Genomic DNA, 20,944 nt, shown 5'->3' with positions numbered 1-20,944 from the left:
TAATTTATTTTTCCGTCAAGTACACGCTTTTACGTGACTCATGATGTGAGGATGGCAGCTTTGTTCAGGTGGGACATGGAGGACCTGGACGGCTCCTGGTCGGTGCCCCTGCAGGCGGCAGCGGTCAACGCGAGCCGGAAGGAGGCCGCGAGGCCCGGCGTGTCTGCGCAGACCCAGCTGCTGCTTGAGATCCTCATGGTGCTCATGTGTGTTGGAGCTGTAACAGGTAGATAATTAAACTGCTGACATTTTGATTTTAAATGTATAAAAGCAACAAAATGTTACCGATTTTATCATGTTCTACTATACAAGCACGTAGCCTACATTCTACAATAAAGCATTTCCCAGTAGTAACTCCATTTAATGGTTGCATAAAGTGACAATTATTTATAACCTGGGTCAACTAATTTCATATGAAATTCCTTTCATTTTGTGGGGCGTTTTTGTATTTTCATTAGTGTTAAGCCACTTATAAAGGAGATTTTTCGGGTTGCCAGGTTGTGAAATAAACCTTTTGGCTGACATTTGAAGGACTTTGTTTTTTAGTTCTGTATTCATAACACAAAGTGCGTTTCTAATGGACTATTGCGATTGTGTTCACTGCTCTGATGTCGTTGACATTTTAAACGTAATGTTTTATTTAAAAGTTACCCATTTTGTTTAATTTGGGACTTATTCAAATTTATGACTGCATGGCTTGAGTCATTAAAATCTAAAATATCAGAAAATCCATGACCTTTTTATTGTTGACTTAGTGGACATTCAAAACTGTAAAAGTAATGGCCTGGAGAAGAAGGATCCAATGTAAAAAAAAATGTAATAAGTAATGAAAATACATATGTTGAATATGTTGCCCTATCATGTACATTTACAAACAAATATCTGTTTGAATAAATTATTATTCAAAGTATTTTGAGTGTTTGTGTTATTGCTTTCCAGTCTGAGATCAAATTCAGTCTTTACATTTTTTATATTCAATTATTAAAACACAGGTTTAATAGATGTTCTCTATAGCTGGGTTGCAGATGGAAAAAGATGGTTCTGTGGACTACAATCCACTCAATCTGACTTCTGTGTTATTGTGTGTCTGTTGTATCTCTGTGTAGGTAATATTCTTGTCATTGTTATTGTGGCTGCAACCAAGACTCTCCACTCGGTGGCGTCAGTGCTGATCATGAACCTGGCCATCAGTGACCTCCTAGTGGGCGTAGGAGTGATGCCGTTTGTTGCTTTGTCCATCATGAACCATGGATGGGGAGACTGTAAAGTACGTCACCTCTGTCCACAACTATTTCATTTACATTACCTTAATCTGCCCTCTTATGTCATATATTTTTATTTGACCCAGTGAGTAGAATGTGATAAGATGTCTACCTCTCTTCTGTCTGACAGGACCTCTGTCAGTATGTGGGTTACACCTCCTCTGTGTACTGCACAGCTTCTGTTCTGACATTAGCAGCCATTGCCCTGGACCGCTACCACTCCATCATGGACTGCCTGCGCTACAGCTCGCGTTGCACCGTGTGGCGGATCTGCGCTGTGGTCCTGTGGATCTGGCTGCAGGCTCTGGTCACCAGTTGTCCTCCGCTGCTGGGCTGGAGTTCTGTCAGCTATGTGGTTCCCATGTTCAGCTGTGCAGTCAACTGGAAGAGCAGTCCCAGCTACACTGCCTTCATGGCCGCTCTGTCCTACCTCATCCCAGCTGTGGTCATCCTCTTCTGCTACGTGAACATCGTCAAGGTGGCACGCAGTCATGCCAGGAGGATTCACACCCTGGAGGACTCTGTGCAGCGCAGCAGGAACTCAAGCTCTGCTTTTTCTGGGGACTCATCTCACCAGCACTGTGGGAGTCTTCATGGCCCCTCCAGACTCATTTATCATGTGAGTGGACAGTTTGTTTCTGAGGTCAGTAGAGAAGAAGGGACCTATATTAGCCCTGATGCTACCACAGAGCAGAATAACCCTTCATCAAGACGTTTGTTCTCCTTCCTGGCTCAAAGCACCTCGCAGCCCCCACTGCAGAACTCACAGCAGAACCAAAACCAGCATGGAGTGGTTCGTCTCTTCCTGGTCATCGCAGCCTTCTTCCTCTGCTGGACACCTTATATAGGCGTGGCCCTGGTTCAGGCCACAGAAACTGCAATCTCAGGCCAGTCCAGCCTCGTCCCCCCCTCTGCCATCACCTTTTCTTACTGGCTGGTGCTGCTGAACTCTGACATTAACCCTCTGCTGTACGCTCTGCTCAGCAAACGTTTCCAGGGTGCTCTTCAGGGACTGAGGCAAAAAATAAGAGCACGATGGGGAAGTGTGGTGGGCTGGGGGGAGGGAGTCAGGGCAGAGGGGGATGACGGCAGGAGCAGCGACCTCTGCACTCTGTCCACCACTCATCCCGGCCCACCTTCCAGCTCTGGTGATGACTCCAATTATTCTTCTGTTTTCACTGTCAGCACTGACTTCAAACATAACTCTGAAGAGCATCTATGCAAAGTGTGTCACCGTGAAAATACCCTTCCTTCCTGCTCTGTGTGGCAAGGTGCTGGTGGGGAAGGGAGGGTGGACTGCCTACAGGTCCCCTCTCGGCCACAAGAGGGCAGCAGATTACCTTACTCTGCTCTGACCAAGGAGCGGCAGGCCACTTTCTTCTATGGACAGATTACAGTCAGAGTAGAGCATGATGTTTGCTAGACTTAGAAACGCGCATGCTGTTGTACAATTACATATTTTGTAAGTGAATTGTCAAAATTTGGGCCATAAAATGTTTAAAAACAATTTAAATTGTATGATTTTTTTGAATTTTTTGTTAAATTAAAATAATATTGGTTGTTGGGTTTTGAAAATAGTAGCTCATCATTTTTCTGTCCTTCAACCAAATGATCAATTAATTAATCTGGAAAATCAATGTATAAGGTTTATTCAAAACTCTAATGTTTTCTGCTCAACATTCAGAAACCCCAAAAGGTTCAGTTGGAAAAGATGCAAATGTTCCCATGTGAAAGCTAAATCGAGTTTAATTTTGCATCTTTGATTGTAATAGGACTACAGTCATCGAAAGTTATCTATATTGCTTAATTAATAGGCTTGTTTCTGCTTTATTACTAAAAGTGAAACTTCTTGTTCCCTGTGGCCATTACCAGTGATCTTTAATAACAAATAACAGTACTACAACGATCTTGAGAAAACAAACCTGGACAGTGAAATGTATTGAAAAGAAATATTTTATATAGTACATGTGATTACACTTGAAGACAACCAGCAGTAGATTCAATTAACCCATCATTTATTGACGCTCTAGATATTCCTTCCTCAAATGTGATAATCATACGTTGCATCTCAGTGTAAAATGTATCATCCTTACAAAGGTTTACATTTATGTCTAGCAATAATTCCAGAGGAATACAATATTATAAATTATTGTCATAGAGCATGACAATGGGAAACAGTGCTAATGTATTGTATTGCAAAACAGAAAAGGCATTGAAGTGGACTTCAGCTGTATCTGCTTATACACTGTGTGCATGCTCGTCCTGCAGATGTCACCCACTGTCCCCTCAACGTAAGACTGCAAAAAAAATATAAAAAGTCCTGTACGATGAGTCAAGAATTTGCTCCAAAAAAAACTGAGATGAGAACAAGGAGGATAGTATTAAAGAGTCTCTCTGCAGCGGTCAGTGGTGGCACTGTAGAAATTAGATGGCACGTAGCGAGCATGTGTGGACGAGTGATGTTCATACATTCACAACAAGGCAGAGATTCCACCGGTCGCTTTACAAGGCGTAGGCCTCAGTCGCTCTGTGGTTTATCTCGCCTCGGGAGAGTGATTGATGGGTACAAATACCACAACATTTTATTTTTGAAAGAGCAGAGGTGGACAAAAATGTGAGCCATTGTCATGTGTCAGTACTCCTCGCCTTAAACCACAGTGAGACAGTTTTCATCCGTCTGTTATTTAAGTTTTCTGTAAAATGTGTATTGTGCATATACTTCTAGAAATGTGATAGGAATTCAAACGGGGGCTTAGTGATAGCTCTGGTTGGTGTTACGAGTTATTAAAAGGGTTGTTCTAAGTTTTAGTACAGCTCCGGAAAAAATTAAGAGACCGCTCCAAATTTTTCTTAAATCTTTATCTCTACATGTATGGCAGCCATTCCTGTGTCGGTTGAATTCCAACACAGAGAAAGTTGTCAGTATTTTATAGAATACAATAAAGACATACCTATAAAGAAGAAAACAAGAGAAAATGATAATGCTGAAGTGGTCTCTTGATTTTTTCCGGGGCTGTATGTGTTTATTATAAGCTGTTAGTGCTTCTAGTCCATCCAAACATTAGTACACCTGAAGCATTAATTGTGAAAATAGGACCGTTGATAGTTTAAACAGCTAATGGAGAGTTCAAAAAAACCTATCTGAATATTATTTGGATGACAATACATGTCCTGTAAATACATGTGTATTGCTTGGTAAATAAACTGTTTACTGTCAGTTTCTGTGCAACAGACAATGCAAAGCAGGTGCTTTATGGATGGACTGAAAGCACTCACACTTTTTGGCAAACAAATCTGAACCATCTCACGCATTGCAAACTGGTTTTATATCTCTCATGCCTTAACTGTGGGACTGAGAAATGAGTGTCAGTGTCGACAGAGGGGGGGTTAGCCCCAGGAAAGCAGATGACCACAGGGGGCCAATCAGTGTGGTTAAAACGGACCTGACCTCTTTTCTCAGGATGAACAGAGACACACTTCTTCTTCATCTCAGATTGATCCTCAGGTCTTCAGACAGGTCCTTTCACACCAGATGAGCCCATTGGGTCCACAGCTCCCGGACATGAACGGTGTGACACACAGCTATGTACAGTGCACGAAAGGCAGGTATTTGTCATCGAGTTTACACCTGAGGGACGCCACTGTGGGCCCCCTTTTTGTTTTCAGGCATTCAGCATTTTAGGCATTCTTCTTTGGATCTTAAAGGTGTGTAAATGTTGAAGACAGCAAGTCCACACTGTGTTAGGCCTGCCTCCAAAAATGTTGGTTTTTTTTTGCTCGGAACTGAAAAATATCAGGCAAGTTGGCAAGTCTTCCCAGGCGCAAGGATGTAGAGAATCCATGGATTGATTAAGAGGTACAGCCAGATTAATACATGACTTAATCAGTTATACCTGATAATCTTTTGGGTTACAATAAACATTGTTCATGTCCATGCACCAACTTTGACAACTTGAATGATTCACCATCTGTGCTTCCTGCATCTCCCATTTTGACCGAAGTGTTACTGATCAGAGGGCCGTCTAAAACACTTTTTTTCATCCTGGGAGCTTCGTGAAAAGAGGGCAGATCAAATGTCCTGACATCGTCAATGAGCAAATGTTGACATCGAGGTCCTGGCTCTCCCTCTCCAGTTGAGCCCTGTGGTTGCGCCTGCCTCTGCGCTGCTCTCTGCTGGCTCGTCACGCTTGCGCAGCTTTGTGCTGAGCTGGATGATGCACTGGTCCCAGTCCTCCGGTAACAGCAGCATGAGGAACCCCAGGCAAATGATGAACACAGCAATGAGGCGCACTGTGTTGAAATTAATTTCACATGTGTAGAGGTCCACCACTGTAAAATGAGGATAATGTGTCAGTAAGAGCATATGAAGAAATGTAGACACATAGACATTAAGGGTAATAGTGATATTTGAAAAACAATCAAACAATTATGTTAATAATACACACATGATAATTTCATGTTGGCAGATGTTATGTCTTGCACATTTCTTGGCAGTCAGGTCATCTGGTTGCTTTTTTTTTTTGGACTATCCATTACTGTTATTGTTCTTTTTGTACACTTTTATAAAGTTATGTTTACAGACTTTCTCTTAACCTCACTAAACTTAAAAATAATTGAACAAGTGTGATTAATTGGTAATAAGAAACAGAATCTAAGAGATAAATATGAATGAATCCTTTTGTTCCTTCAGACTTTCTACGGGGAATCGCATTAACATGGTTAACGTGAATTACTTGGGCCACAATCATTTTGTAGTGAAAGTCTGATATTTTGATACCAATAACTGTAAACAACTAACAATGGTTGATTGGAATAATTTAAACAATGAATATGCAGAAGGGGAATCTCAATCACCATGAATATGTGTTTTACACAGAAAATGTAATATTTAACAATAATAAGAAAACCAATTTGAATGTAAGTTCTACTCTCCACCAAATATAGATGATACATTTTAGTGGGATTTCCTTTCTTTTTAAATGGTGGCCGGTTTAAAAAAGAGCCAAGAGACTTACTGGCATTGACTGGAACACTTAGGACGATGCCAAGAGATATTAGTGTTGGGTATGTTACCGCAACGCCAAAGTTCAACAGGAAGTTGAAAGCTGTGGGAAGAAGCACAGACTACAAAATGAGCTTGTGAAACCACGACACTTTAAAAACATTTTTATGGGTTGCATAATCACTTTTTCGTACCAAACATTAGGCCAGCAACGCCGCAGAAGCAGGCCCAGGGGATCTCTCCAGGTGAGTCAATGTACTCCACGTGTGTGAAATACAGGATGAGCGGCACAAAGCTGATGAAAACAAAATTGGCGCTTCCAACGATGCTAAGAAAGAGTGCAGCCTCTCCGAATTTGGCACTGCCCAGGACCATCTTGAAGAGCACCTGAGGACAACAAGGGAAGAAGGTCATGAATGCATTGAATCAGCCCCCTTTAGGAGCAGAGGGATATTGCAGAGGGGTGCACCTGCCAACTAGCTGCCATGTTCTCTGGCACCGGGCCGCGGCTGTCTGTTTATCACATTAGGCAACACAGACAGCAGGGCAGAGGAGACCAGAGCTCTGTCAAAATATATCTGACCCATAGCATCCTTGATCAGAACATAGCAGCCCAAGGCCGGCAACAAAATGCTCACATATCACATGCTTCTGTCATCTGAGGCTTATTTCATAATCCCCTCCCGTCTTCTGCCACCTGGTTACATAAGTAGCAGGGAGCTAGTCCAGGATTTCTTATACAACACATCATTATTCATACATATGTTTAGCTATTTTTACATGTTTGGATCCATTGCAAATGAAGGCGTCACTACAAGGGAGGTTTATGGAAGAACACAAGGTCAGTGTCTTTATACCTTATAAAGCGCTGACATCGAAGCAGAGGCCACGACCAACGTGATGCCGATGACCGAGTGACTGTGGAATCCGTCAGCGTAGGTCATCATCACAATGCCTGCTATGGCCAAGATCGCAGCTACTATCTGTGTAGAGAGAAGGAGGAACATCAGCGAATGACGGATGGGCAACACGCTGCTCGCAGTGAGGGGATAAAGACGCCTGAGCTTTCATTGCCGTGTAGGAACACAGCAGGCACACATGGCACATTGTGAATCACTGCAGAAGCATCACAGGACAAGGCTCATAATGATATAATTAGTTTGTATTTAATAGTCATCACAGACTGCTCATTTGGTATTTACAGTGGCGGAATAATATTCAGGTACACAGAGTATTTCTATTCAACTCTACTTAATACTTAAAATCCACTTTAAATCTGAGGAATATATTATACCAAAACATTGATATATTTAGCTACGATAGCTACGATAAAGAAGAGCCACATTAAAGCCATTAGATGAAGCCAGATTAACAAGTCAAAAGTTTTTACAGAGAGAATTTCTCTTTGTATCATTCCATGAATCACAAAATCCTGTCAATAGCAAACAAAAAATATATTTCTTCCTCATGTTTTTTTGAATCAAATGTTATATAAATCAGGCTATGAATAATATATGAACAGACCCCTCTGTAGAAACCTTTAAAATATAGATAGGGATGAACCTGTAAAGGGTGGTGTATGAAGAGCTACTTAAGTGTAGATTTCTGGCTCAGAGTATGGAATAAAAACTCATTTAGAGAAACAGCTTTAAAGATTGATATTGTTCCATTAATTTTGCAAGACACACTTTTTGTATTACAAATGCTTCTACTGTCCTTTTAGTTAAGTAAATTTAAAATTGTAATTGTAATGGAGATGTTTTAAAGTAATGCATTGATATTTTCGTAAAGGATCATCTTCCACCTCTGAACACACTCTGCTCTCAGATTCAAAGAGCAAGCGTTCCAACACAGGGCAGGCAGCTTCTGGTGTGTTGGCTTGATTGTCTGCCATTGATTTTCGCTACCCTGCCATCATGTTTACAAACCGAACCACCCCACTGGATCCACCAGCCATCCCCCCGAACCTCTCACGTCCACTTCCCACTCCCTGCCTCACTGATTGTCAGACCAAAACACCACCGAAGCATCTGTTTCATCCCGCTCTCAACCAGCCCTCAAGAATACAGACCAAAATCACTCAACTATTGAACTTACAGCATTTGTCTATACGTGTGTGTGTGTGTGTGTGTGTGTGTGTGTGTGTGTGTGTGTGTGTGTGTGTGTGTGTGTGTGTGTGTGTTTGGCTAAAGAAAAAATGCTTAAGGGATATGTCGCAGACCAGTGTATTAACCCTGAGTTAAAGAGGTGTCAGGAAGATAAATGAGCCGTGTGTTTTTGCTTTGCCAAAGTCCTTGAGCACCTCTGGAACAATGGGTCTTTCTGCAATGCAGCGCTTCACCTTTCTTTACGCATTTCCTGTGACGGGCTGCTTACAAGGTCAGCGACCCTGCATCTGTGTTTTAATCCTTGACATTTTTCAGCACAAAGCAAGGGTTAAAAGGTCAAAAACATTATGACACCTGCACATTGAGTTATGATTTTTATTAGTTATTAGTAATAAGGATTACTGTGTTGCCTCTCCAGGCATTTAATATTATTACATTTATTTCTTAAATAATTACTTTACAGTTTAAATTAGCTAATGTAAAAATTAATATTATTTTGTTGTTTTAGTTTTTGCGACGTCACTTCCGGTTTAGTCACTTCCGGTTCAGTCTCTTCCGGCGATCTTCCTGTTGAACTTAGCTGGGTAGAAAGAATGGCCGACATGTGCATCGGAACATAATCAATCAGCATCCACTTGGAGGCATCAGAGTGGCAATGCCGTGAGTTGTTTGATTGTTAAAGGACATGTTGAAGATGTTATATTATGATGGATTTAGTTCGAAAAACTGTTTGATGTGTTGTATACAAGCTAAAAAGTGATGCAATTGTCAATCAGAATGCCTCATTTCAGTATTGGACAGTTTCTGTTGTTATTTATAACTATGCATAACGTGATGTTAGTCATAAGGTTGTCATAAATAGACACAATATTTTTGTATTATTGTATTTGCAGTTTTCACCGTCTGTTGATGAAGAAGTGAAAGTAAAAGGTCAAGCTTACTACGACTTTGTCTCATTGGCTACGGTTTAACTCAGTGTTTAGTCAGAGTTTCGACACACTGCACGAGAACACTACAGTGAAAAGGCAGCATTGGATGTTTTGAAGTGGTCGCGATGGCAACAAGCAACAGGTCGGCTGTCGGCAGTGCTAGGAGCAGCAAAACATCAGCATCATCAGTAAGGGCAGCCCATGCTCGGGCTGAAGCAGAAGCAGCAAAGGTGAGAGCTTCATATGCCAGCCAGGAGGCTAAGCTAAAATTGGAAAAGGCTGCTAGAGAAGCAGAAAGAGCTACTAGAGACGCTCAAAATAAATTGGAAACTATAAGGTTAGACACAGAGTTGGAAGTGCTAACCCTTCATAGAGAAGCTGACGCAGCCATAGTGACAGCTCGAGTGTTGGAAGACGCAGAGGCGATGCAGTCTGTTATCGAAGACGGGAAATCTGAATCCGAAAAGGGGAAAATCGAACGCACCAGTGAATACGTTCTATCCCAGATCAGCCTTAAAAATCGTTCTCCTTCCTCACCCTTACCCGTTGCTCCCTCACTCAAAGCAAGGTCACATGACAGCTTCATATCATGGCATCCACCTGTGGAAGACGATTCACAATTACAACCTGTCAGCAGGGAAAATGCAGACATCAAGCAACCGTCTCCACCAGAATTATTTGACCCAACTAAAACTGAAACAAAGGCTAAGGTTAGTAGAGCCAACCCCACCATGAATGCTCATGCTCCGTCGTATACTCCACGACATTTCCCTCAAACTGGCACACCCACGTCCAATTTAGGGGAGCCTTTGGCACAGTATTTGGTACGAAGAGACCTTGTGACTTCAGGGCTGTACCAGTTTGATGACAAGCCCGAGAATTATCGTGCATGGTACTCCTCCTTCTCAAGTGCAGCCAACGAAGTCAACCTAACAGCAACCCAACAGTTGGACCTCATGACCAAATGGCTTGGAAAAGAATCTAGTGAACAGGTTAAACGCATGCGATCGGTGCATGTCAACAACCCCAATCTGGCTCTAGACAAAGCATGGGAACGGTTGCGTGAATCTTATGCTGCCCCCGAAGTCATCGAAAAGTCAATGTTCCAGCGCCTGGACAACTTTCCTAAGATTTCAGCCAAGGATCACTTGAAGTTACGTGAGCTTGGGGATCTACTTGCAGAGATCCAAGGTGCTAAAGAAGATGGATATCTGACCGGCTTGTCCTATCTGGACACCTCTCGCGGGATAGGACCAATCGTGGACAAACTCCCTTACGGGCTTCAGGAGAAGTGGGTGTCCGCAGGGTCACGGTACAAAGAAGGAAGCGACGGGCGTTTCCCCCCCTTCGAGTATTTTTGCAACTTTGTTAGCTACGAGGCAAAAAAGCGTAGCGACCCTAGCTTCATTCATCAAGGCAGCACCACAACACCCACCAAACCTGACAAACCATTTTCACGGAACTTTAACACCAACAAACCCATCTCAGTGCACAAAACGGATCTTTCCACAACCAACGACCCTTACAAGAACTGCCCGTTACATAACAAACCCCATCCCCTTAAAAGGTGTAGAACATTCAGGAATAAACTCCTCGATGATAGAAAGGCCTTCCTCAGAGAGAAAGGAATATGTTTTAAGTGTTGCGCCTCCATCTCTCACCTTGCCAAAGACTGCAGGTTCTCTGTGAAGTGCTTTGAATGCAACAGCACCAGTCATGATACAGCCATGCACCCTGGCCCACCTCCTCAAACCGTCAAGGCTCCTTCACCGTCACGAGAGTACGGCGGGGAGGGAGAAGACGATCCCGACATTGCTGTCGTTGGAACAAGCTGCACAGAAGTTTGCAGTCCAGGCCAGTGGAGCCGCTCATGCTCAAAGATGTGTCTCGCAAAGCTTTACCCCAAGGGTTCAAAGGACATGGCCATCAAAGCCTATGTGATCCTGGATGACCAGAGCAATCGCTCATTAGCAAGACCAGAGTTCTTCAAGCTGTTCAGTGTGAAGAGCAAACCATTCCCGTACCATCTCAGAACTTGCTCCGGCATCATAGAAACATCCGGCAAGAGGGCAGAAGGATTCGAAATCGAGTCACTGGATGGCACAGTGCTCATTTCTCTCCCACCACTCATTGAGTGTCATGAGATCCCGAATAATCGGTCTGAGATTCCAACACCGAACGCTGTTCTTCATCAGCCTCATCTCCATCACATTGCCGAGCACATCCCTGAACTGGACCCAGAGGCAGAAATACTACTGCTGCTCGGAAGAGATGTCCTTAGGGCACACAAGGTAAGGCAGCAGGTCAACGGACCGCATAATGCCCCCTTTGCCCAACGTCTGGATTTAGGTTGGGTAGTGATAGGAGAAGTGTGCTTGGGTAATGTACATAAACCAACAGTCAACACGTTCAAGACAAACGTGCTAGACAGCGGTCGCCACTCAATCTTTCAACCCTGTACAAGCTTCATGCATGTCAAGGAGACGCCCCGTAGCCTTAACAGGTCTGGTACAGCACCAGAGAGTATGCTAGGACAGACAGTGTTCAACCGTACTGAGAACGACAACAAACCTGCTCCATCAGTGGAAGACACCATCTTCATGAAGATAATGGACACAAACGTCTACAGAGACGAAGCTAACAGTTGGGTCGCCCCACTGCCCTTCAGAGAACTACGCCAGCCTTTACCAAATAACAAAGGGCAGGCAGTCAATCGGTTCGCATCCTTGCAACGAACCTTGAAAAGAAAACCAGAAATGGAAGAACAGTACGTGACATTCATGAAGAAGATATTTGCAAATGGACATGCAGAGGAAGCACCATCGCTGACAGAAGGGGAGGAGTGCTGGTATCTCCCAACGTTTGGGGTTTATCACCCACAGAAACCCAATCAGATCAGGGTTGTCTTTGATTCCAGTGCCCAGTACTCCGGCGTCTCCCTCAATGACGTGCTCCTCACTGGACCCGATCTCAACAACTCCCTCCTTGGAGTGCTTTTACGCTTCCGGAAAGAGAGGGTTGCAATTCTTGCAGACATCCAACAGATGTTTCATTGTTTCTTAGTGCACGAAAACCATCGCAACTTCCTCCGGTTTTTGTGGTATAAGGACAGTGATGTGAACAAGGAAGTTGTTGAGTACCGGATGAAGGTCCACGTCTTTGGCAACTCACCATCTCCTGCTGTTGCAACTTATGGGCTACGAAGAGCCATAAGAGAGGGCTCACGAGAGCATGGAGCCGATACTGTCGCGTTTGTAGAAAGACACTTCTACGTGGATGATGGCCTAATATCCCTACCATCTGAAGCCAAAGCCATCGACCTCCTCCAGCGAACACAGGCCTCTCTCGCAGAATCAAACCTGCACTTGCACAAGTTCGTATCAAACAGTCCAGAAGTCACAGAGGCTTTTCCACTGGAAGATTGTGCTCCAGTCGTCAAAGACCTGGATTTAAGTGGAGAAACTGCACCCACACAACGGAGCTTAGGTCTACTGTGGGAGATCACGTCTGACACGTTCACCTACTCTGCATCAACCGTGGATAAACCATTCACTCGACGTGGAGTCCTATCCACAGTCAACAGTATTTTTGATCCCCTGGGTCTACTGGCACCTGTCACGATCCAGGGAAGAGCCCTCCTTAGAGAGCTTACCTCTGAACTATCTGACTGGGAATTCAACCCTCCGCACGCCTCTCATATGGGAGGTTCCTGGGAGCGTATGATCGGCGTTGCCAGAAGAATCCTCGATTCAATGTTTCAACGGCAAAACACTCGCTTGACCCATGAAGTGCTATGCACACTAATGGCGGAGGTCATAGCGATCATGAATGCACGCCCACTCTTACCTGTGTCTACGGATCCCGAGAAGCCCTTCATACTTTCTCCATCCATGATCCTCACACAAAAGTCGGGGGTTCCACCTCCCCCCGGAGACTTTTCCGACAAAGACCTGTACACAAAACAATGGAGGCAAGTCCAGGCCCTTGCAAACCAGTTCTGGACCCGCTGGAGTCGAGAATACCTACCTTCGTTGCAGCACAGACAGAAGTGGACAGTGCCCCGAAGAAACCTTCAGGTTGGAGATCTGGTTCTGCTCAGGGACAAGCAGGCCGCTCGCAACTATTGGCCTATGGCCAGAGTCAATGCCACGTTCCCTGGGAAAGATGGACATGTAAGGAAGGTCGAAGTGAAAACAACTGACCAAGGCAAGGTCAAAACCTTTCTCCGGCCGACTGCAGAAATTGTTCTGCTCCTTCCTAAAGACTGATAGACAGACTATATTTAAGATCTGTACAAGTTCTAAGTGACCTCACATAGGTCAGGCGGGGAGTGTGTTGCCTCTCCAGGCATTTAATATTATTACATTTATTTCTTAAATAATTACTTTACAGTTTAAATTAGCTAATGTAAAAATTAATATTATTTTGTTGTTTTAGTTTTTGCGACGTCACTTCCGGTTTAGTCACTTCCGGTTCAGTCTCTTCCGGCGATCTTCCTGTTGAACTTAGCTGGGTAGAAAGAATGGCCGACATGTGCATCGGAACATAATCAATCAGCATCCACTTGGAGGCATCAGAGTGGCAATGCCGTGAGTTGTTTGATTGTTAAAGGACATGTTGAAGATGTTATATTATGATGGATTTAGTTCGAAAAACTGTTTGATGTGTTGTATACAAGCTAAAAAGTGATGCAATTGTCAATCAGAATGCCTCATTTCAGTATTGGACAGTTTCTGTTGTTATTTATAACTATGCATAACGTGATGTTAGTCATAAGGTTGTCATAAATAGACACAATATTTTTGTATTATTGTATTTGCAGTTTTCACCGTCTGTTGATGAAGAAGTGAAAGTAAAAGGTCAAGCTTACTACGACTTTGTCTCATTGGCTACGGTTTAACTCAGTGTTTAGTCAGAGTTTCGACACACTGCACGAGAACACTAGAATTACGCTGAATCCTCTTAACCCTCATTTACATCCAAATTCAAGTCACACCTCAGCTCAAAAGCTCTTCAATTCTTTTCATGACCTTCATCCTGACTTTGCCTCCAAACACAGATATTTATTTGTAATATCACTCAAACAAGCTCATATCGCTGTTCAGCAAAGATGATTTAGCATCCCTCGTCTTTCGCGCTCCCCTCCTTTACCTTCATGACAAACTAGTCCAAGATCCCCTGCATTGCTGCAGACATTCAAACACTGCAATCCCCACCACCAAGATGGAGAGAGAGAGAGAGAGAAAGAGAGAGAGAGAGAGAGAGAGAAACTGGGGGTGTGAGAGAGCGAGAAGCAGGATTATTACAGTACTTGTCTCTTACTGAGGCCTTTCATCGCAGATAATGGGGGTGGGGAGTTGGGGCATGCACGAGGGAGAACCGAGGTGGTGAGTGAGTGTAAAGGAGAAAAAAAGAGGGGAAAGCCATTCTGCAGGACGGCTGCAGATATGAAAACATCTGAGGGGCTGGAGACAGCGGGAGATTCCTCAATCCTTAAAAGCTAAACCTCACTCCTCTTTTTCTTTCCATTCATCCAGACACAATCAGGGACAAACACACACCAGGAGTACATTTGAAAGACACAGTGATCACTGGTGGGAAATCACGTTGTCACACAGGTAACATGCTCTCTACTGGACCGTGCTAGTTTGTTCAGTCAGAAAAACACTATTTTTTTTTTGTATAAAGAGGACTGCCATTATTGTGAGTGATCTGTGGTGCAAAATAGGGTTGATGGAAACACACCAGGACAACTTTTGAATCCCGACTTGACCATTAATGCGTAGAAGAAATTGTGGACCTCTTTCTTTCCAGCAAAGCAAAGAGAGGCACGATTATAACCTTAAGGCAAATGAAGGTCACCTCGTCCTCCAGCATACAGTAAGTCTTTACCTGACAATTTCACAGGTAATTTAACAGATTTAATGCAAATAATAATATAAGCACAGACACATAACATAGACAAAAATATTCAACATTTTGTCTATGTTGATGGTCGTGACTTTCCAATGTGTCATAAGATAAACCTGAGGGTGGACAAGGTGATTAGCAGTGACAGGGGGAAAAATGATATTAATCCCAAAAGAAAAAGTCACTATTTGGTGGAACTACATTTTTTAAAATGTAGATATTGTGGCACTGGCCAAGCTTGTATCTTAGTCATGTTTGAGACTGTGGTAATAAGGAAAAAACAAGGATGATCAGACATTCAATTAAAAGATATAATCACTTCCTGTTGTAGCCATTACATTATGCAAATGTCTTTTCAGTAGCTTGTTTTGTTTGTTATTATGTTGTTTATTACAGGTAGAGGTTACCACAGGTGAGGCTAGGAGAGTAAATGCATGTTTAACTTGTCTTTTGTAACTTGTGCTTGACTCAACATACACAAACACACAACTACAGGGAGATGAACTCACCCTGACCCCCATGAAGCGGTCTCTAAGTACAATCCAAGACAGCAGGAAGACGAAGGCCTTGTTACAACAGAAGAGCGCTGACGCGTCTGTTGTGTTGATCTTCCTGAGGGCCTGCAGGTACAGGTAGTTGGTGAGGATCCACAGCAGGCCAAAGGGAGCCACCTTGGTGAAAAACACCTTGGGTGTAAGCCCGTCATCCCCGAAAAACCTACAGCACTCCCTGTGCAGAGGGATAATGCAGAGGCTCAGTGTTAGAATATTGGAAAATGTAACATAATTGAGTTGATTAATGTTATAACGGTCTGGGACTTTGATCAATATTTATGAACACAAACAGCTCTCTCTGAACAAACCATACCAGAGAGACCAGAGACTTTAATCAGTGATGAGTGTGAAATATTTCCTAATTTCAGAAGTCAATAGAAGAGAAATAAACATTGCATCTCAGTGCATGTGGGAACAAGAGAATTAAGTCAATATTAACAAATCTAATTGGATCTGCCACAAGGCATTAAAGTTAAATACTGAGGAGCTTTCATTGTTGAAACTAACTTTTATATGACTTGTCTTTGCCAGTTGTAGGCTCAAACATATCAATATATTAAAAGTATATAAAGGACATACATAATATTGTACATAATATTGTCTGGCAAATGTTCTAAATATATAAGGATATATGAGACTATAGTACATGAAACTGAGAAACAAAAGTTAACAGTCAAACTGGTGATAGTGTGTTGTCTGGAAGAAGTGATTTAACTTCAAGAGCTGTATGTAGTTTTTCAGTGGATATTGTCAGAAATTCCAGCTTCAGTTTGGAATGAATCCCTGCCTGGAAAGGTTTCAACAACCACAAGAAGATGTAAGTTTCAAATATTGAAATGGATGAACATGTCCTTAAATAAAGGCAAACATTCCTAAGCTTTTAGCCAGACAGTCAATATGTCAGACTGTGTAATGACAAGGATGAACCAAAGCGTGACATTAGGTATCAGAATTAAAATACGTCTTTGTGATTCTGTTCACTCCATTACTATATTTTGAAATGTTCCACCCAATAAGACGTTCTGCAGCATCACTCTGCTGCGATGCCAAGAACTCCCTCCCTCCCTACCAGAGTCAAACTATAAGATTAATGCATTTTTGAAATACTGACATTTTGATTGTGCTCTTGAGTTACACCGTTTACTCTGCTGCTGTGAAGATGATGAAGCAGCAAAAGCTGAGGAGTGACAGGCTGGATACCGAGAAGCAGTATTGCTATGAATCAGATTCAGGAAGCTGAGTCAGCAGTAAAACACACTCCCCTTTTATAAACACACTGATTCAGTGACAATCACATCAAAGTATATCATCATTTCATTACAGACACTAGATACGCCACATTTAAATCACAACCACTGAGTTTGTGGCTTTGTTTCTGCCGTACTGTTGCACTCATGAGACCCGTAATCTGCATTGATTTCGGAAACCCTACAACGAGGACGGTAATGTAGCTTCTAGCAGATCATAAAGTCAACAGCCACACTTTATATAAAGAGACAGGACAGCTTATGTCAACTCTTAGTTTACATTTCTCAGCTTGGTGTGAAAATCATCAGCACATCCAGTGTGATTAAAGCTGCAGGCTGCGATAACGGGTCCTCGCACATCCATGTGCTTCGGGGTGACTGGTGGGACACCCATTGATGCGGCAGTGCATCACCGTGGTGGGCGAACATTGCAAGTAAACACAAGTTCCTGTATGGAGTGTGATGCACTGAAGAATACATACAGCTCGGGAAAAAATTAAGAGACCACTTCAGCATTATCAGTTTCTCTGGTTTTACTATTTATAGGTATGTCTTTGAGTTAAATGTTTTCTGTTTGTTTTTTATTGTGTTCTATAAAGTACTGACAACATTTCTCTGTGCTGGAATTCAACAGACACTGGAATGGCTGCCATACATGTAGATATTGAGATTTAAGAACATTTGGAGTGGTCTCTTATTTTTTTCTGGGGCTGCCTATTGAATCTTGTACACCTTCTTTGTATGCTATGTGGCGCTTGAGAACACAATGTTTCTCTGTATCAAGTGTCGACAACACATTGTCATTTTCATGTCAATCGGATTATGTTTCCCACATTAGGCTGACTTCCTGCTGCCAGTAGGTGTTGCTATAGAAAACACAATAAGATTTAAAAACTGGGTTAATCAACCCAATGGGATAATCGATATTCTTCATCTAATGGGCCAATCAAATGATAGAATTCCAATGGGCAAATCAAATGGCTCAATCAAATGGCTCAAGCTAATGGGCCAATCAAATGATTACCATTACACCCTGTTCCCCTCTATCATCCCCAGTTAAACTTGTATCCACTGACAACATGTGAGTTTTTGAGATTGACATTTTCAAAGGAAATGTAGAGACCTCTGACCACATATTTCTAAGCCCTTCTCAGAGAATTCAAATCAAACCCTATTTGTTTTGTTTGGCTCACTTTGTAGGTTATTATTTCCCATGTGTTATACATAGTCTCTGTTTAAAGTGATAAGTTAGAAAAGGTGACTTGCTCCTCACCTGAATCTCTGTCTGGGCGTCTGTCTCTCTGGACTCTTGCACAGGTGGCCGATGTAGTAGAGTGGGAAGAAGAGGCAGTTCCAGCTGGTGGCAAACCAGGTGAGGGTGAAGGGGGCGTCAAACTGCCTAAAGGTCAGCTTGGCCAGCTGGGTGGAGCCTGCCCAGGAGGAGCATACACACATCACCATGGCGACGCCCCACAGGGCCTTGCTCACCTGTACGGTTGTTACTCTGATGCAGCAGTGCAGCTTCCGTTTGCTGGAGCCCGACTCTGCTCCGGCCGCAACGCCCGCGGCCTGTGTGTCTGTGGTGCCCACCACACTCTCCCTGATGCGGTCTTCTCCTGTAGATGGACACATGCATGTCAGAGGGATGGATGAACACTGATAACTAACTAAATCAGGATGATTTATTTCAGTTTTTCTTCAGCTGAGGGAGTTGTGCTTCAGAGTTATAAAATTAACTGTTTTTAAACTAATTTCAACCAAAAATGTATTAATAATTATCCAAGTACTTATTGAATTTCTTCCAAGTTTTCATGTTGTTTAAAATATGGTTTAGCGTTATACATACATGTACATGTGTAGGAATTATTTGATTATCTCTTGCAGTAAATCTGGACTGAGGTTTTTTTCTCTGTGATTGACTTCAGGTCACCCATGTCTTGCTGTCTTTTTCTGGCTAAAAATAGCTTCTTCCCCAGTTTAATTGAACTTGAAGCTAATCAATCGGACATCTGAGTTAAAAATGTGGTTATCAAGTGTGACAAGGCTGCAGCGAAACAGAGGACAAAAGAGGGCAGATCTGACATCCAATCCAAGACGACCTCTTCTCTACCTTGTGAGTTACAATGACGTGTGTGTGTGTGTGTGTGTGTGTGTGTGTGTGTGTGTGTGTGTGTGTGTGTGTGTGTGTGTGTGTGTGTGTGTGTGTGTGTGTGTGTGTGTGTGTGTGTGTTTGCCAGAGCACGTACCGCCTCACTTGGCTTTTGCTCCTGTCACAACCTGATAGTCCCTAACTCTTCAATAATTGTGTGAATTGAAGCAAAAAACTGATGTGCTGTTTTCTGTCCAACTCACTTACACCCACCGTGCTTTAAAGATGATTCACTTTCCAAGGTCATGTTGTTACCTTGAGTCATTGAACATGCATTGCTTATTGTCTCCTTTGAACAATTCAGTTTAAGCTGTCCCATGTAGTGTGGGGAAGCAACAATAGATACATAATTCGTTCAGCAGATCTTTATTTACTCATTTTTCTGTTAGCCACAACAAAGATCCCTGACACTATTATCAGTAGAGCCTCATCCTTTTATTTGAGCCTTAAAAAGCCTACATTTCTACTGTCACCATTGAAAACACAACTATGAGGTGTCAGATTCACAATCCGGGCAGAGAGATGACAGCAAACAACAAGCCAGACATAAATTCTGTTTCATAACGGTAATTTAAAATGGACCATGCATTTTGTGTACCACCCTGCCTTCCAACAAGTTAAAATGGAGGGATCTCCCTAATGGTCCTTTAAGGGGTAATGATGTGCCGCAGGGAGCCTTTTTCCTTTTTATCTGCACTGTACAGTTCTGCCTGGAATACAAAATGTGCTTCAAAAAGCCTTTGCCGGACAAGCATAATTTCAACTAAAGTAGGGGTTACAATGTGAAAATAAGACATTAAACTCGTATTATTTCACTTATCCTGTGTCAGCTTATTGCCATAAACTGCCTTTATGTTAATGTGATCTGTGCAGTCAAAGGGACATTTATCGTTTTATATGAAGGTTTGCTACGTATTTTGTAAAAGAGCAATATTCAAGGGAATTAATCATGCCGAATGAGAGACTCATTCTTCCTGGAGATGCCTCTGACCTTGCCAGGTGGTCCCATTAAATCACAGATTAACATCCCTGATGAATGTCACTTCCCATGCTAATGCCTCGGGTTCCCCTGGCTCTCTGTGATGCAATTAAGATGAAATTGTGCTCCACTATTTGGGCATGGTGAACAATGCTTCCTACTCCTGCAAAAAGTGATTGTCAGTTTTGAGACACATGTGGCAGCAATGAAAGATGATTCAAGATCATTCTCTATTCCTGCAACAAAATGGTGAATCAGCATGACCAAAAAAAGAGACAGGACGCACGAGGATGTCTGTCAAAGTCTTGGGTACAAGGGTGAGAGTTAAGTTTCTCTATTTTGAGCCTCTGAGCCTCTATGTCTTTCTGAAGGTCATGTCTTGTTCAGGCTGCCCAGTTTGTCCTTGCTGTGCCACCGGCTCACATCCTGTGGCCCTGGTCCACTGCTGCGTACTGCAGCACAGTTTAATCTTCCAAATGCAGTGATGGGCCAAGCCAATCAACCCATCGAGAGGCGCTGGGAACCAGCTAAGCATTTCAAGCTTGGCATATGTGTGAAGTGTTATGAAAACATTAAGCGTTTGGTATTCCGCTCACACTCTGCAATTAGGCTGTTAGCATGATACTCAGAACAAATACATTCTCTCCTTTATTAAATGAAACACATTTGTATAAATTATTAATTGAAGCTTTGATGATCTATGCAGAGGCATTAATGTATATTCATTTGTTATCCACTATGCTGACTCAGGGATTTGAAGCTAACGTACCTCCTTGAGCCTGACGATGACTAATGATACTGTAT

The 20,944-nt window shown here is 42.8% G+C and overlaps 2 protein-coding genes across 3 annotated transcripts in view; one reads left to right on the top strand and one right to left on the bottom strand.

The window, feature by feature from the left end:
* Window positions 1-51: 51 nt before the first annotated feature.
* On the top strand, window positions 52-2,685 carry LOC134859174 (5-hydroxytryptamine receptor 1D). The gene is made up of 3 exons (XM_063875517.1): window positions 52-226; window positions 1,107-1,267; window positions 1,393-2,685. The coding sequence occupies exons 1-3, from the start codon at window positions 52-54 to the stop codon at window positions 2,683-2,685; spliced, it is 1,629 nt and encodes a 542-aa protein (XP_063731587.1).
* Window positions 2,686-3,329: 644 nt separating this feature from the next.
* The window catches only part of slc35f3b (solute carrier family 35 member F3b), a 52,025-nt gene continuing 34,410 nt past the window's right edge, over window positions 3,330-20,944 (bottom strand). For both annotated transcript variants that reach the window (XM_063875127.1, XM_063875128.1), the window contains 6 exons: window positions 18,286-18,628; window positions 15,721-15,940; window positions 7,122-7,247; window positions 6,459-6,651; window positions 6,278-6,367; window positions 3,330-5,591 (listed from right to left, as the gene is read on the bottom strand). In XM_063875127.1, coding sequence (XP_063731197.1) covers window positions 5,350-5,591; window positions 6,278-6,367; window positions 6,459-6,651; window positions 7,122-7,247; window positions 15,721-15,940; window positions 18,286-18,628 — 1,214 coding nt within the window. In that variant the 3' untranslated portion in view covers window positions 3,330-5,349. The remainder of the gene's footprint in view (window positions 5,592-6,277; window positions 6,368-6,458; window positions 6,652-7,121; window positions 7,248-15,720; window positions 15,941-18,285; window positions 18,629-20,944) is intronic.

The sequence above is a fragment of the Eleginops maclovinus genome, chromosome 22 (assembly GCF_036324505.1).
Source record: "Eleginops maclovinus isolate JMC-PN-2008 ecotype Puerto Natales chromosome 22, JC_Emac_rtc_rv5, whole genome shotgun sequence".
Lineage (NCBI taxonomy): Eukaryota > Metazoa > Chordata > Actinopteri > Perciformes > Eleginopidae > Eleginops > Eleginops maclovinus.
This window is presented reverse-complemented; position numbering and strand designations above follow the sequence as displayed.

Bases quoted from the DNA above. Each gene is read 5' to 3' on its own strand.
- LOC134859174 (XM_063875517.1), top strand. From the start codon at position 52: ATGGCAGCTTTGTTCAGGTGGGACATGGAGGACCTGGACGGCTCCTGG. The intron at 227-1,106 runs GTAGATAATTAA...ATCTCTGTGTAG, and splicing joins GTGTGTTGGAGCTGTAACAG to GTAATATTCTTGTCATTGTT. The intron at 1,268-1,392 runs GTACGTCACCTC...TCTGTCTGACAG, and splicing joins ATGGATGGGGAGACTGTAAA to GACCTCTGTCAGTATGTGGG.